The sequence below is a fragment of the Colobus angolensis genome, unplaced genomic scaffold, assembly GCF_000951035.1.
Source record: "Colobus angolensis palliatus isolate OR3802 unplaced genomic scaffold, Cang.pa_1.0 Scaffold190, whole genome shotgun sequence".
In the NCBI taxonomy this organism is placed as follows: Eukaryota; Metazoa; Chordata; class Mammalia; order Primates; family Cercopithecidae; genus Colobus; species Colobus angolensis.
Genome location: NW_012115044.1, coordinates 6,957,216 through 6,975,208, shown reverse-complemented (window position 1 = coordinate 6,975,208; position 17,993 = coordinate 6,957,216). Strand labels below are relative to the sequence as shown.

The window sequence follows — 17,993 nt, the reverse complement described above, 5'->3', positions numbered from 1 at the left end:
GCAAATCGATAAATGTAATCTATCATATGAACAGAACCAAAGACAAAAACCACATGATTATCTCAGTAGATGCAGAAAAGGCCTTCGACAAAATTTAACAGCTCTTCATGCTAAAAACTCTCAATAAACTAGGTATTGATGGGACGTATCTCAAAATAATAAGAGCTATTTATGACAAACCCACAGCCAGCATCATACCGAATAGGAAAAAACTGGAAGCATTGCCTTTGAAAACTGGCACAAGACAGGGATGCCCTCTCTCACCACTCCTATTCCGCATAGTGTTGGAAGTTCTGGCCAGGGCAATCAGGCAGGAGAAAGAAATAAAGGGTATTCAATTAGGAAAAGAGAAAGTCAAATTGTCCCTGTTTGCAGATGACATGATTGTGTATTTAGAAAACCCCATTTTCTCAGCCCAAAATCTCCTTAAGCTGATAAGCAATTTCAGCAGAGTCTCAGGATACAAAATCAATGTGCAAAAATCAGAAGCATTTCTCTACACCAGTAACAGAGAGCCAAATCATGTGTGAATTCCCATTCACAATTGCTACAAAGAGAATAAAATACCTAGGAATCCAACTTACAAGGGATGTGAAGGACGTCTTCAAGGAGAACTGCAAACCACTGCTCAGTGAAATAAAAGAGGACACAAACAACTGGAAGAACATACCATGCTCATAGATAGGAAGAATCAATATTGTGAAAATGGCCATACTGCCCAAGGTAATTTATAGGTTCAGTGCCATCCCCATCAAGCTACCAATGACTTTCTTCACAGAATTGGAAAAAACTACTATAAAGTTCATATGGAACCAAAAAACAGCCCGCATTGCCAAGACAATCCTAAGCAAAAAGAACAAAGTTGGAGGCATCACGCTACCTGACTTCAAACTATACTACAAGGCTACAGTAACCAAAACAGCATTGAACTGGTACCAAAACAGAGATATAGACTAATGGAACAGAACAGAGCTCTCAGAAATAATACCACACATCTATAGCCATCTGATCTTTGACAAACCTGATGAAAACAAGAAATAGGGAAAGGATTCCCTATTTAATAAATGGTGCTGGGAAAACTGGATAGCCATAAGTAGAAAGCTGAAACTGGATCCCTTACTTATACCTTATACAAAAATTAATTCAAGATGGATTAAAGACTTAAATGTTAGACCTAAAACCATAAAAACCCTAGAAGAAAACCTAGGCAATACCATTCAGGACGTAGGCATGGGCAAGGACTTCATGACTAAAACACCAAAAGAAATGGCAACAAAAGCCAAAATTGACAAATGGGATCTAATTAAACTTAAAGAGCTTCTGCACAGCAGAAGAAACTATCATCAGAGTGAACAGGCAACATACCGAATAGGAGAGAATGTTTACAATCTACCCATCTGACAAAGGGCTAATATCCAGAATCTACAATGAACTTAAACAAATTTACAAGAAAAAAATCAAACGACCCCATCAAAAAGTGGGCAAAGAGCAATATTATTTTTAAATGCCCAATAAGTTTATTTTTAAAATTGGATTTGAAAAAGTTGGTAATGCCTCATTTATTGCTTTTCATTAAGAATAGAGTTCTGGGATGGGTGCAGTGGCTTACGCCTGTAATCCCAACACTTTGGGAGACCAGGGTGAGCAGATGACATGAGGGAAAGAGTTTGAGACCAGCCTGACCAACATGATGAAACCCCGTCTCTACTAAAAATACAAAAAGTAGCCAGATATGGTGGTGGGTGCCTGTAATCCCAGCTACTCAGGAGGCTGAGGCAGGAGAATCGTGTGAACCCAGGAGGCAGAGGTTGCAGTGAACCAAGATCGCGCCACTGCATTCCAGCCTGGGTGACAGAGCGAGACTCTGTCTTAAAAAAAAAAAAAAGAATAGAGTTCTGAATATAAGATTTTCAAGTAAATCACTAGAACTTTAAAAATATTAACACTTTGCTAGATAACTTCTAAAAACACCTGTACTATAGGGTAGTTCAGTAAAAGCATTCAGACATTTTTTGGTGAGTGGTATAAATTGGAAAGTTCCCAAAGTCGTCATGGCTTTCAGCAAGTATCATATCATGTAGTCCTCACATGAAACATCACCAGTATTACCAAAACAGTATGAGTAAGCCTTGTAATTTGCTTACTGTTTGTCTGATTTTCTAGTTAGTTTAGCATTAGGAACATGGTCAGGAATTTCCTGGGCACTTTGAAATTGTTACCAAGGAGAAAAGCAGTTATGATGTGGTTTATTCATTCATCTACAAGGAAATATATACAAGTAAGTAAGCACCATTAGAATTCAGAAAGGTGTGAGATCAAGGGACATCATCCTAGCATTTGAATTATTGCCCAAAAAAATACACGAATGTAATGGGGGCACTCCATTATTAAGTCATTTAAACCTTTTTGTGAATAGAGAGAAATAGCACTTTTAACTATATGGACAACCACTGACAATTATTATATGTAATGAGAGGCCTGGTACACACATGAGGAGGTCAGACGACTTGTAGAAAAAAAAGAATGTTTGCTTATTTTAGTGACTCCTTTTTGGAGATCTGCAGGGTAAGCTCCCTCAAAGCTAATAAAGGAGGAAGATTCCCTTTTATCTAATGACTGCTAGTTATTTTGTTACATCACTATAAGAGGAGATCTAGTCAGTAGAGGGGTTGATTTCTTCCCTCAGGTTCACACATTGATTGCTGCTCTCAAATTTGTCCTCAGCTTTCACACAACAGTTTGTACTAACACATTACCACTACCACCTACCTGCCCCCTCAGAAAACTAGGAAAGTTCTTACCTGTCCCATTTTATCAATGAATTTGGGGGTCTTGTACTTGGAAGAATAGAAATTTATAAGGGAAATTTCAGGTTTTACCAACTAGATGTAGGTTTCACTTTTCCATTGGAAAAGATTGCTTTATTAGGCATATCTGAGTTTATTCAGTTTGTCTTTTCATGGGAATTTTTCTTCTGTGGTTTTCAGTATAAAACAATGCAGCAAAATTTAGTTAAATGGGTTTTATTAACTTTTTGGTTGATTCATATCTATTTTTAAACTCATTTTGCTTTTGTTTAAATTGTGCATTAAAATGTTTAATTATGGAACACGTAATGATTGATGCACCGTCAAAACATTTGTAGTTTTCCCTAATAAACTATATGGCTTTTTGATGAATAGTTTTCATGACATCTTCAGTTGGCTGAAGAAATTTTTATCACATTAATTTTTCTAAAGTTTTCTGGAATTTCTTGCCATTTTGTTTTAAACCATGTCTTTAAGGTAACACAGTCTATCTTTTATCCTTCCTATTTTTCATTTTCCTCTCAGTTTTCCAGAGCTATCCCACTTCATTATGGACTTTTTTGTTCCCTTAATTACCCCCCTACTCTCAAGCTTAGCACACATGTCTAGTAAATAAATATTACCTTATATTTCAATTTCAATCTCTTCTACACTCCTTCTCTGCCTTCAAGAATACATACACTGTGTCTGATCCTGACAGGTGCTGTTGCTTTGCTGTTTCTATCCTCCAAAATGCCACCATTTTTTTCTATTCTTTCACTGCAGTTTATATTCACCCTCACTGACTTCATTTCCTTATCACTCATTGCCATGGGTAGACAAAGTGATTGGAAGTAGGTAGTAATGGTTGGGATTGAAAAATAAACCATTTTGAACTGGTTGAAATAGCCCTTAGAAGTGCCCATAGTCGGCCGGGCGCGGTGGCTCAAGCCTGTAATCCCAGCACTTTGGGAGGCCGAGACGGGCGGATCACGAGGTCAGGAGATCGAGACCATCCTGGCTAACACAGTGAAACCCCGTCTCTACTAAAAAATACAAAAAACTAGCCGGGCGAGGTGGCGGGCGCCTATAATCCCAGCTACTCGGGAGGCTGAGGCAGGAGAATGGCGTGAACCCAGGAGGCAGAGCTTGCAGTGAGCTGAGATCCGGCCACAGCACTCCAGCCTGGGCGACAGAGCGAGACTCTGCCTCAAAAAAAAAAAAAAAAAAAAAGAAGTACCCATAGTCTGTCCTCATAAAAAGTGTGGACTTAGAGTGGCAAGAATAGGACTATAGCAAGAGTGCAAGGAGGCTTAAGGTATAAGTAACAGTTAACAACTTCTTTGAAGTAGAGAAGACTGAACAGATGAAAGCAATGGATCTTAAAGATTGCCTGTAATTAAGGAAAAGAAGAACAACAATGGGGTGTAAAAGTTGGAACTATGTAGAAGTAGTAGTGACTGTTCATTTTAGAATTCTTAACTTTTAGGATGTTTGCTTGAAAAAGGTTTATAAAGTACCCCCCTTCACATCTTGGACCCCACCCTCACCCACACTCTGTGTCTTTGGGTATGGCAAAGCCTCCGAGATCCCAGATCTTTTCCATTTCTTGTCTTCTTAATTTCTTCAGTTCTTTCCCCCTTACCCTTCATTAGTTACCCCTCTCTCCTTATCTAAGGCCAAAATGACAGTCTGTTTACATACATACATCTATAGATTTACATCTATAAAACTATTTACGTAGTATTTACATTGTATTAGGTATTATAAGTAATCTAGAGATGATTTAAAGTATATGAGAGGCGTAGGCACGAGAATCACATGAACCCAGGAGGCAGAGGTTGCAGTGAGCCGAGATCACATCACTGCACTCCAACCTGGGCAACAGAGCGAGTCTGTCCAAAATATAAAGTAAAAAATAAAAAAGTAAAGTATATAAGAGGCTCTGTGTAGATTGCCTATAAATACTACTCCATTTTATGCAAGGGACTTGAGCATCTTTGGGTTTGGGTATTTGAGGAGGGTCTTGGTACCAGGCCCCCAGGATACCAAGGGATAACTGACTATACATTACATATTCTTGTCCAGACTAAGAAACAAAACTGCTATGGCCTTCAACTGGGCATTCAGATACACAGAAGGATAGGTGACGTGGTAAGAGAGAGTAAATATATGGGAGAAAATGGGTAGGATGGGCCATAAGGAGAGGGACCACAGACCCCTGATACTCCGTTTATTACATAGATTATTTTTAACAGCTTTGTCAAAATGTCTTACTAAAAACTCCGGTCCTCTTTTCATTGTTAGATTTTATTTTAGGTATGGGGCACATGATTATCGAGATGTTTTCATTTGACAGTGCCGCTGTCCTAACTGGTTGCCTTTCTTGCCAGATTGTTTTTTCAGTTGTTCTTGTCAATTTCTGTTGATCAGACAAAGGACAGTTATCTTTTTATCTCCCTATCCTGGGACCTTACGTACTTCATGTTCAATATTGTTAGGTGGATGGATGAGTATGTGGGTGGGTTGATGGATGGATGGATTTTAAAGAAGCCTTTCTATTTTAGGTGATTTTAGTTGAGAAGGGTAAATCTGAATTTCTTTAGAATAAAAACTACATATTAATACTTTTTTTACCTGGAGCCATAAAGTTTTCAGCCATCACAATTGCTAGAAAGTATTTTACTCTCCTGCATATAAGATTGTGGGTTAAAATTGAACTGATTTGAAGTAAAATGGCATAGGAGCTTTCTGTTCCTTAACAAGAACCAAAATAGCTACCAAGTCTGATTGTGAGAAAACAATATCTTCTAGAACCTGATAATTAGGGCAGTAGTGTTCAACTGTCTTCCCACGGAAGACTATTTGATGAGCTGGACTAAATTTTCTCATTTTAGGGGAAAGGAAAATGAATAGTCTCTCAGTTTTAAGCTTTTCCTTTCATTCATTTTTAATAAATCTTAGCATCAATTTGTTGCTTTTCTTTACCACAATCTGATAGCATTTAATATGTAAATTAGTACAAAATTTAGATATTTAGGTACCAGTTTGAATAAATATTATTGGCAGGGGCTTTGCACCAGAAGACGTTTTAAAACGACTACATTAAAAATAAAATTTCCCTTGCTAGGGGCTTAGAGGACGGGATTAATGTAGAGTGACTGCTTGTGAGTTTGGGGTTTCCCTTTGGGGTGATGAAAATATTTTGGAACTAGAGGTGATGGTTATACAACATTGCGAATGCACTAAATGTACTGAATGCTGAATTGTACACTTTTAAATGGTTTATGTTAACATAAATTATACCTTAATTTAAAAAAAAAAAAAAGCTTTTCTTGAACTTTTTAAAGTTCATGCCATATCTGTGAATTGCCAAAGTGTGTGCTGTAGCTCAGAGGATAATGTCCTCCTGTAGCTAGTTATGGTTATGATTTTTCCTTCAAACTGTGAAACATATTAGAGTGAAAATTAGTACTTACAGGCTAAATACTTAAGTAATAAGCATGAACCAGGGTTATCCCAGGTAACTGGGAGAACAGTCACATTACCTAAAACTAACAACAAATGCTTTTATGTACAAGCTCGCTACCACTACTTGCTACAGAACTTGATTCTTCAGAGAAATAAGTACAGTTGACAGAGACAGCTTCCCCCATGCAGATAAAAAGCCTATTTCAAACTTGTAAAAAGTAACAAAAATAATCTTACTGAGTAAAGAATTGGATAAGGACATTTTCAGTTTTAATAAAAGCAGTGATACTTTAAACAGATGTTTCCCAAATCCTTTTTCCACTAGTGTCTAGATAAGTCTTATCTGCCTTTGGCTCATAAACAGCTGGATAGGTTGGTCAGTACATCCAGTTGTACATATATACACATACAGACACACATTCTCATTCATATTCTCTTTGCTATGACACCACCACCATTTAAAAGCATAAAGAATATGTTTGTACAGTATTTCCTGTAGTCAAATATTGCCAGAGTAGGACAGGAAGACATAATATATTTACATCAATGAAAGATGCAGATATGTCTTATTAATATACCTACTCCAAAACTTTGGCCACATCTTTCCCCGAGTTATTTTTAGTTTTCAGACATAATTTTAGCAGATAATGCCTTTGTTATATATCACAGTACTTCTGTGGGCTTTTTCTGTAAGTTGATTACTAACTCATTTAGCTAATTTGAGATACAGGTTTGTCATGTGGGTTTTTTTTCCCCCTGGTAAACTGGTAGGGTTTTGTTTGTGGTTTGGTTTGGTTTGGTTTGGTTTTCTTTTGTTTTGTTTTGTTTTTGAGACGGAGTTTCGCTCTTGTCGCCCAGGCTGAAGTGCAATGGCACGGTCTTGGCTCACTGCAACCTCTGCCTCGCGAGTTCAAGTGATTCTCCTGCCTCAGCCTCCCGAGTAGCTGGGATCACAGGTGTGTGCCACCACGCCAGGCTAATTTTTGTATTTTTTAAAAAACCTTTTTTAAATGATTATTATTATACTTTTAAGTTCTGGGATACATGTGGAGAAGGTGCAGGTTGGTTACCTAGGTATACATGTGCCATAGTGGTTTGCTGCACCCATCAATCCATCGTCTACATTAGGTATTTCTCCTAATGCTATCCCTCCCCTTGCCCCCTACCCCCCCATCAGGCCCTGGTATGTGATGTTCCCCTCCCTGTGCCCATATGTTCTCATTGTTCAACTGCCACTTATGAGTGAGAACATGCGGTACTTGGTTTTGTGTTCCTATGTTTGTTTGCTGAGAATGATGGTTTCCAGCTTCATCCATGTCCCTGCAAAGGACATGAACTCATTCTTTTTTTATGGCTGCATAATATTTCATGATGTATGTGGGCCATATTTACTTTATCCATTCTAATACATTGATGGGCATTTGGGTTGCTTCCAAGTCTTTGCTATCATGAATAGTGCTGCAATAAATGTATGTATGCATGTGTCTTTATAGTAGAATGATTTATAATTCTTTGGGTATATACTCAGTAATGGGATTACTGGGTCAAATGGTATTTCAAGTTCTAGATCCTTGAGGTATCGCCACACTATCTTCCACAATTGTTAAACTAATTTACACTCCCACCAACAGTGTAAAAGCGTTCCTATTTCTCCACATCCTCTCCAACATCTGTTGTTTCCTGACTTTTTAATGATCGCCGTTCTAAATAGTGTGAGATGGTTTCTCATCGTGGTTTTGATTTGAGTTTCTCTAATAATCAGTGATGATGAACTTTTTTTCATATGTTTGTTGGCCACATAAATGTCTTCTTTTAAAAAATGTCTCTTCGTATCTTTCGCCCACTTTTTGATGGGGTTTTTTTTCTTGTAAATTTGTTTAAGTTGCTTGTAGATTCTTGATATTAGCCCTTTGTCAGATGGATGGCAAAAATTTTTCTTATTCTGTAGGTTGCCTGTTCTGATAATAGTTTCTTTTGCTGTGCAGAAGCCTGTTAGTTTAATTAGATCCCATTTGTCCATTTTGGCTTTTGTTGCCATTACTTTTGGTGTTTTAGTCATGAATTCTTTGCCCTTGCCTATGTCCTGAATGGTATTGCCTAGGTTTTCTTCTAGGGTTTTTGTGGTTTTAGGTCTAATATTTAAGTCTCTAATCCATCTTGAGTTAATTTTTGTACAAGGTATAAGGAAGGGGTTCAGGTATAAGGTATAGTTTAATGGTCTTCTACATATGGCTAGCCAGTTTTCCCAGCACCATTTATTAAATAGGGAATCCTTTTCCCATTTCTTGTTTTTGTCAGGTTTGTCAAAGATCAAATGGTTGCAGATGTGTGGTGTTATTTCTGAGGACTCTGTTCTGTTCCATTGGTCTATACCTCTGTTTTGGTACCAGTACCATGCTGTTTTGGTTACTGTAACCTTGTAGCATAGTTCGAAGTCAGGTTGTGCTGCCTTCAGCTTTGTTGTTTTTGCTTAGGATTGTCTTGGCTATATGGGCTCTTTTTTGGTTCCATATGAAATTTAAAGTAGTTTTTTCTAATTCTGCGAAGAAAGTCAGTGGTAGTTTGATGGGAATAGCATTGAATAATCTATAAATTACTTTGGGCAATATGGCCATTTTCACGATATTAATTCTTCCTATCCATTAGCATGGAATGTTTTTCCATTTGTTTGTGTCCTCTCTTATTTCCTTGAACAGTGGTTTGTAGTCCTCCTTGAAGACGTCCTTCACATCCCTTGTAAGTTATATTCCTAGGTATTTTATTCTTTTTGTAGCAATTGTGAATGAGAGTTTGCTCATGATTTGGCTGTTTGTCTATTATTAGTGTGTAGGAATGTTTGTGATTTTTGTCTTTGATTTTGTATCCTGAGACTTTGCTGAAGTTGCTTATCAGCTTAAGGAGATTTTGGGCTGAGACAATGGGGTTTTCTAAATAGACAATCATGTCATCTGCAAACAGGGACAATTTGACTTTCTCTTTTCCTAATTGAATACCCTTTATTTCTTTCTCCTGCCTGATTGCCCTGGCCAGAACTTCCAACACTATGCGGAATAGGACTGGTGAGAGAGGGCATCCCTGTCTTGTGCCAGTTTTCAAAGGCAATGCTTCCAGTTTTTTCCTATTCGGTATGATGCTGGCTGTGGGTTTGTCATAAATAGCTCTTACTGTTTTGAGATATGTTCCATCAATACCTAGTTTATTGAGTGTTTTTAGCATGAAAGGCTGTTGAGTTTTATCGAAGGCCTTTGCTGCATCTGTTGAGATAATCATGTGGTTTTTGTCATTAGTTCTGTTTATGTGATGAATTACATTTATTGATTTGCATGTGTTGAACCAGCCTTGCATCCCAGGGATGAAGCCGACTTGATGGTGGTGGATATGCTTTTTAATGTGCTGCTGGATTCAGTTTGCCAGTATTTTATTGAGGATTTTTGCATCGATGTTCATCAGAGATACTGGCCTGAAATTTTCTTTCTTTGTTGTGTCTCTGCCAGGTTTTGTTACCAGGATGATGCTGGCCTCATAAAATGAGTTAGGGAGGATTCCCTCTTTTTCTATTGATTGGAATAGTTTCAGAAGGAATGGTACCAGCTCCTCTTTGTACCTCTGGTAGAATTCAACTGTGAATCCGTCTGGTCCTGGGCTTTTTTTGTTGGTGGACTATTAATTACTGCCATTGGTCTATTCAGAGATTCAACTTCTTCCTGGTTTAGTCTTGGGAGGGTGTATGTGTCCAGGAGTTTATCCATTTCTTCTAGATTTTCTAGTTTATTTGTGTAGAGGTGTTTATAGTATTCTCTGATGGTAGTTTGTGTTTCTGTGGGATCGGTGGTGATCTCCCCTTTATCATTTTTTATTGTATCTATTTGATTCTTCTCTCTTTTCTTCTTTATTAATCTGGCTAGCAGTCTATCTATTTTGTTAATCTTTTCAAAAAACTCCTAGATTCATTGATTTTTTTTTTTTAAGAGTTTTTTTGTGTGTGTGTGTCTGTATCTCCTATTCTGCTCTGATCTTAGTTATTTCTTGTCTTGTGCTGGCTTGAATTTGTTTGCTCTTCCTTCTCGGGTTCTTTTAATTGCGATGTTAGGGTGTCAATTTTTACATCTTTCCTGCTTTCTCCTGTGGGCATTTATTTAGTGCTATAAACTTCCCTCTAAACACTGCTTTAGCTGTGTCCCAGAGATTCTGGTGTGTTGTATCTTTGTTCTCATTGTTTTCGAAGAACTTACTTATTTCTGCCTTCATTTTGTTATTTACCCAGTAGTCATTCAGGAGCAGGTTGTTCAGTTTCCATGTAGTTGTGCGGTTTTGAGTGAATTTCTTAATCCTGAGTTCTAATTTGATTCACTGTGGTCTGAGAGACTGTTTGTTATGATTTCTGTTCTTTTGCATTTGCTGAGGAGTGTAGATGTCTATCTACAGAACTTGTCCAGAGCTGAGTTCAAGTCCCGAATATCCTTGTTACTCTTCTATTTCATTGATCTGTGTAATACTGACAGTGTGGTGTTAAAGTTTCCCACTGTTTTTGTGTGGGAGTCCAAGTCTCTTTGTAGATCTCTAAGAACTTCCTTTGTGAATCTGGATGCTCCTGTATTGGGTGCATATATATTTAAGATAGTTAGCTCTTCTTGTTGCATTGATCCCCTAATTTTTGTATTTTTAGTAGAGACAGAGTTTCACCATGTTGGCCAGGCTGGTCTCGAACTCCTGACCTCAGGTGATTCACCCACCTTGGCCTCCCAAAGGGCTGGGATTACAGGTGTGAGCCACCATGCCCGGCCTAAACTGGTAGTTTAATGCAGAATCTTATTTTCACTCTTACCAATAAAATAGTTTTGCATACAAAGTTAAGAGTGGACTCTAACATTTGTGTCTTAACCTTCTATAGAACTGTCAAGTAATCCTCCTCTGGCTACCATCCTTATTCCTCCTCATGCTCGGATTCAAGCAGCTGCTTCAACCCCCACAAATGCCACAGCAGCCTCAGGTAAGAACGTTCTAAGTCTCTTCTATAAAAACATATTCTGGGCTGGGCACAGTGGCTCACACATGTAATCCCAGCATTTTGGGAGGCCGTGGTGGGTGGATCACCTGAGGTCAGGAGTTCGAGACCAGCCTGACCAACAAGGTGTGAAACCTCCTCTCTACTAAAAATAAAAAATTAGCTAGGTGTGGTGGCAGGTGCCTGTAATCCCAGCTTCTGGGGAGGCTGAGACAGGAGAATTGCTTGAAACTGGGAGGCAGAGGTTACACTGAGCTGAGATCGTGCCACTGCACTCCAGCCTGGGTGATGGAGAAAGACTCTGTCTCAAAAAAAAAAATTGTTTTTCAAAACACATGATTACCTTTCATTTCATTTGATGAGTATGAACATTTAATACCTTTTATGTATCAAAAACAGCACAGCCAAATGAGTAAACCTGAATAAAATTTTTTGCTTTATTTCCAAAAAGCATTAAACAAAAGTACCCACCAGGACCTTATATATAAGATATAAATATCTTCTGATAATGATGTTAAATTCTGTCATCTTAGCAAGAGGATCACTTGAGGCCAGGAGTTCAAGATCAGCCTGGACAGCATAGTGAGACCCCATCTAAAAAATAAAAATAAATTTAAAAAATTTTTAAAGTTAACGGTTTTTATGTAATTTCAGTAGGAAATCAAATCAAATGAGATGTTTATAGCTGAAAACATATAAATACATTGTTACTGAAAATAATTCACTTTTGTTTTTTCCCCCTCAAATGTAAATTACAGTAGTATACTAGAGAGGCAAGTTTTCAAAAAGTATAAAATATAAGTTTATACTTGTATTTATTCATTTTCTTTGATCATTTGAAAGGACTAAAACTGCAATGCAAATACGTTTAACTGAGATTTAGATCAGAATGTGACGAGACTCTTAGATACCAAAAAAAAAAATTATTCACGGGTTAGAGCTAGGATGTACTGTGGGCCTGAAGCCAGCTAATGGTGAGGCCTGATTTAGTGAGAATCGGTGTCCTTGCAGATATTCTGAAAATATCCAACCCTTAAGAGTGAAGTGAAGTTCTTCCAAATAATGACTGGATGCTTTTAAAACTTAAAAGCTTTTAAAAGTTAGAAACATAATAGGTAGCACAATTAGGGGCTCAGAATTTAGCACCTTTATTTTCTCTCTCTCTGTCCAAAAAGCTAATGGCAGGAGCTGACTTCATTTTCTTTAAATAGTCTTGAACTGAGTTGGATCGGATCCGTTTTTGCCTAAGGGTATTTATGCTGCAGGAGAGAAAATCTTTCATTACTAGTTCTTATCATTAAACAGTGAGGTCAAAGCCCATGTCCCGTTTGATATGGTGTCATTTCTGTCTAATCTTAATCTTCTAAAATGTTGCTAATAAAGATTTAAAACATTCTAGTTCATGTTCAGGAAAAGTCTGGAAAGAAAGGTCTCTTGTTCCAAGTTTATCAGCACATGCTACCTTGAGAAAGTAATTTGAACTTTATTAGTTTTATTAGTGTCTTATTCGTTTTCCCAGTCTGTAAAATGGAGTGGCAATTATTTTAGGACGACATTTGTCTTTACTTGTCTTTATTTGTCTGTACTTTAAGACAGCATTGCCACTCCATTTTACAGGTTGAGAAAGTGTGCTGAAATCTGCTTTAAAGTGTTTAAGGTAAAAATATTTTTTTAAAGTATGACCTATTTAGAATCAAGACAGAATTGCTATGAGCCATTAATAAATTTAATACTGGCCCAGGTTACATTAATTGTTTACAATATGAAAAAGGCCCTAACCCTGAACTGACACATTTACTTATTTTATTGAGCTCATTTCCAGTTTTACTTAGAATTGCTTTACACGGTGTATAAAAATGAGTAGGTTTTGAGCAGTTTAAACTAACTTTCTTAATGCAGGATACCAAACTAATTAATGATTGTGACTTATGTTTTTGAGCAAATTGTCTGCTTAGTAGGAGCCTAGTATAACCTGATTTTCATGTTGTTTTGATACAGGTTACAGCAAACCGCAAAATAATAATAATAATTTACATGTGTATATTTTTACAGCTATAGAAATCAGATTTCAACATAAAAATAGAAACTGACATTGAACTTTGACTCTGAGAGTTTACTCCAAAGTTGAATTGGGGTATGGGGAAGTTAATAGAGGAATGGTAAGCTGAGGTCAGAGCTAAAATTAGTTTAGAGAAATGCATGCTTTGAGTACCTTAATAATTACCAAAGAGGATATTTCAGATATTGGTCTGAGCTAAAGTAAATAAAGAAGTGTTATAATTCTGTTAAAATTTTCCATTGTTCATTAGATTAAAAGCACACTGGTGTCTTAGAAAAAACGGTGTTTCTGGCCCCGCTGTTTAAGAAATATTTCTCCTTTAGGGCCTCAGATTTGTTACTGAAAGAGAGAGAGTAAATGAACTTAACATCATCATTTTAACAAGAAATGTGAGTTTCAAATAGATACTTTTTTTAAAGTTCCCCTCATTGTAACCCAAAAACAGTTTAACCACAGTATAGTTAAACAGTTTTCTATGGCGCTGTGGTAGTGAAGGCCCAAGTATGTCACCAAACATACCTCAGGAAATGCTGGTCTAGACCAAGTGATTGATTGCTTGGCCTTCTGGGTGCCTGTAGTTAAAGATTCATGTATACTTTAAATAAGAATTTGTCAGTGTGAGTTACATTCTTTTGTAAGACCTTAAAATATGTAAGTCCCCAGCCAGGCGCGATGGCTCTGGCCTATAATCCCAGCACTTCGGGAGGGCGAGGCAGGCGGATCACCTGAGGTTGGGAGTTCAAGACCAGCCTGACCAATGTGGAGATACCCTGTCTCTACTAAAAATACAAAATTAGCCGGGCATGGTGACGCATATCTGTAATCCCAGCTACTCAGGAGGTTAAGGCAAGAGAATCGCTTGAACCTGGGAGGCAGAGGTTGCAGTGAGCTGAGATTGTGCCATTGCACTCCAGCCTGGGCAATAAGAGAAAAACTTTGTCTCAAAAAAAAAAAAAAATATATATATATATATATATGTATGTATCTCCTCTGCCTCTGTTTCTCTTAGATTTGGTTTCCTTATCCAAAAGCAGGGATAATAAATATCCACTACATAGAATTGTAAGAAGTAAGATATAAAGTGTTCAGAGTGCTTATTAGCACTTTGCGTGCCCTTACAGTAGGCTCTCAGTGAAAGGAAACCGCTATTGCTATTTTTATTACTGTTTTTGCAAAGTAAGGACACATCAGACATGTTTTTTTTAAAAAGCCATGTGGAGGGCAGGACTGACATCCATCCTCTATGACAAAAGAATCTATGACTTTTTTTTCCTGGATAAATGGACATGCATCTCTCCACACTGTCTAGACAGAGTGAGGGACTGCTGAGCTACAGACATAGCCAAAGCTTTCCTCACAAAGCATTTCAGGATCTGCACCAGAGTCCAAAATAAATAAATAAATAAACTGTTAAGCTATAAAGTTCTAGACTTTGAATATCTGAACCTGGAAATATTTCAAATTTAAATTTTCAAAGAATTTCTAATCACCCACCTAAGGTACATCACCACGGTAATGTACCCCAAATAACCTGGGGAGAATTAATTACAATATGAACCCCTAAGTAACTAAACTAGTTGTCATACTTGATTTAAATCAGTGTAATGGAGCACATAACATCAAAATGATTCGTATTTTAGAGGTGGAGCTACTTTTAGTTTATAACAGTCATATCAACAAGAAGCAAAATAATACTTAACCTGTTTTCAATAGCCTGAGAATGTGCCTGCAAATCATCTAAAAATGACCTTACATCACTAAAATACAAATTCAAAAGAGTACCATAACTGAATTATCATCTGATCCGTTAAAATACCATTCCTATTGTTGCTCAGCATCGTTGCAATTGAGGTTCTGTCGAGTATATTTGTGTCTAGAGCAAGATCATCGGAATACAGAGGCTTCTGGATAAACTGCTTGGGACACTTTTTATGTTGCTTATAAGCTGGCTTAAACAAGAATGGAGTTTTCTGACATTTGTGTAGATCTGGAAACAAAGCTCTATCCTAAAGTATGTGGAATAAAAGCAGAAAAACAAAGCAGATTGACAAAGATGCCATCAGCCATGATCATACTGACTATATTATGGTGAAATAAGCTTCAGATTTTAGTCAGTTAGTGTTGTTAGCCAAAGCTGTTAAATGGCTTTCAGATATTTAAGTCTTATTATATTTTAAATAAATTATAGGCTGAAATCTAATTCTCTATATTGCTGCTTCTGAAAAAAAGCAAAAGAAAATAGATATTTTCGGCCGGGTGCAGTGGCTCACGCCTGTAATCCCAGCACTCTGGGAGGCCGAGGCAGGCAGATCACAAAGTCAGGAGATCAAGACCATCCTGGCTAACACGGTGAAACCCCGTCTCTACTAAAAAATGCAAAAATTAGCCGGGCGTGGTGGCAGGCACCTGTAGTCCCAGCTACTTGGGAGGCTGAAGCAGGAGCAGGGCGTGAACCCGAGAGGCAGAGCTCGCAGTGAGTCGAGATCGTGCCACTGCACCCCAGCACTCCAGCCTGGGCAACAGAGTGAGACTCTTGTCTCAAAAAAAAAAAAAAAAAGGAATATAGACATTTTCATCCCCAGATTGTGGCCTAAAATCATACCATCCTAATTCTGGGAATATATAATTATTCTCTGTCATCACCAACAAACTTTGACTACTACAACAAAATATCACAATTCTTTCTCACCTTCTTTGAAAATGGTAAAGATGGTGCCAGTATTAAGTTTGAGGACATTAACACTGAGGGAACTATTTTTGCAGATGTTTCAACTTTCCTTTTGTTGTGTTCTGCAACTGTATGTGAGCTGATAAAAACTTGTGGTAAAGTATTATAGTATAAAACAAGAGCTGTCAGAATTCAGACTTTTTAGTTCAGTAATTCCACTTTAGGGATTTTAACTTCAGGATAAATATTTTGGAAAGAAAAAGGCTACCATGTACAGACAGAGGAATCACATAATATATATAATAATAAATTATATAATAAAAATTATGTATTAATATATAACAAAAAGGAGAGCCAATGTAACCTGAATGGTCAACAGTAGGAAATTGTTTTAATACATTACGGAATCTCCATTTTTATGTAGCCATAAAAAACAATTTTCCTGAAGCTTATGGACATTCATGAAATACGCATCCTAATTTATGTAGAGAAAATTTTAAAATCTCATGAATCTTGTTGGTTACTGTTGTCAAAATGTTTATTTTTATGTGAATAGGGACTAGACAGAAATATACAAAACTGTAAACTGTTGTGCTAAATTAGTGGGTATGAATGTTGACTTTTTTTTCCAAAAAAAAATTCTTTATAAGTTGTTTTTAAAATGCTTTAGTATCTAGAGACATTATTGTTAATCATGGCTCTGATTGACATGAGAATCTCTTGAAAATTACGCATACTACTCTCAATTCTTAAAGTATAATTTCTTCGGTGTGTGTGTGGTTTTTTTTGTTTTGTTTTGTTTCGTTTTTGAGACAGAATCTTACTCTGTCGCCCAGACTGGAGTACAGTGGCGTGATCTCAGTTCACTGCAACCTCTAACTCCTGGGTTCAAGTGATTCTCATGCCTCAGCCTCCCAAGTAGCTGGGATTACAGGTGCGCACCACCATACCTGGCTAATTTTTTGTAATTTTAGTACAGACGGGGTTTCCCTTTGTTGGCCAGGCTGGTCTCGAACTCCTGGCCTCAGGTAATCGGCCCGCCTTGGCCTCCCAAAGTGCTGGGATTACAGGAGTGAGCCACTGTGGCCAGCCAAAATTCATAGTATAATTTCTTATGTTGACTGAAAAAAATATATATATATATTGTATATATAAATAACAACACTAAAACTAAAGTTTTATCGTTTTATGAAACAATGTATACTCTTACTACTATCATTCAAAAAAAAAGATGGAGTCTCACTATGTTGACCAGGCTGGTCTGAAACTCCTGGCCTCAAGTGATCTTCCTGCCTCAGCCTCCCAAAATGTTGGGATTACATAAGTGAGCCACTGTGGCCAGTCAGGTTCTTCTAATGTTCTTAAATAACATGGTTTCGAAGATACTGTATCGCTATGGTCATTATTCTCCGGGTGCACCCATACGCACTAATATGCAAAGTTGTAATGTGTTTACATGTTCTTATTTTTGAGACAAGGTCTCACTCTGTTGCCCAGGTTGGAGTACAGTGGTCCTATCATAGATGACTGCAGCCTTGACCTCCGGACTCAAACAATGCTCCCCCTTCTGCCTCCTGAGTAGCTAGGACTACAGAAATGTGCTACGCTTAATTTTTGTATTTATTGTAGAGATGGGATCTCACTATGTTGCCTAAGCTAGTCTTGAACACCAGAGCTCAACAGATCCTCCTGCCTCAGCCTCTCGAATTGCTGGGATTAGGCTGGGCACGGCATTTCATGCCTGTAATCCCAGCACTTTGGGAGGCTGAGGCCGGCAGACCACTTGAGGTCATGAGTTTGAAACATCCTGGCCAACATGATGAAACCTCATCTCTACTAAAAATACAAAAATTAGCCAGGCATGGTGGTGGGCGCCTATAATCCCAGATACTTGGTAGGCTGAAGCAGGAGAATCATTTGAACCCGGGAGATGGAGGTTGCAGTGAGTTGAGATCAGGCCACTGCACTCCAGCCTGGGGAACACAGCGAGACTCTGTCTCAAAA

The 17,993-nt window shown here is 37.7% G+C and overlaps 1 protein-coding gene across 2 annotated transcripts in view; it reads left to right on the top strand.

The window, feature by feature from the left end:
* GSK3B (glycogen synthase kinase 3 beta) overlaps positions 1-17,993 on the top strand; it is a 284,345-nt gene that overhangs the window by 249,773 nt on the left and 16,579 nt on the right. For both annotated transcript variants that reach the window (XM_011940645.1, XM_011940644.1), the window contains one exon: positions 11,149-11,247. In XM_011940645.1, coding sequence (XP_011796035.1) covers positions 11,149-11,247 — 99 coding nt within the window. The remainder of the gene's footprint in view (positions 1-11,148; positions 11,248-17,993) is intronic.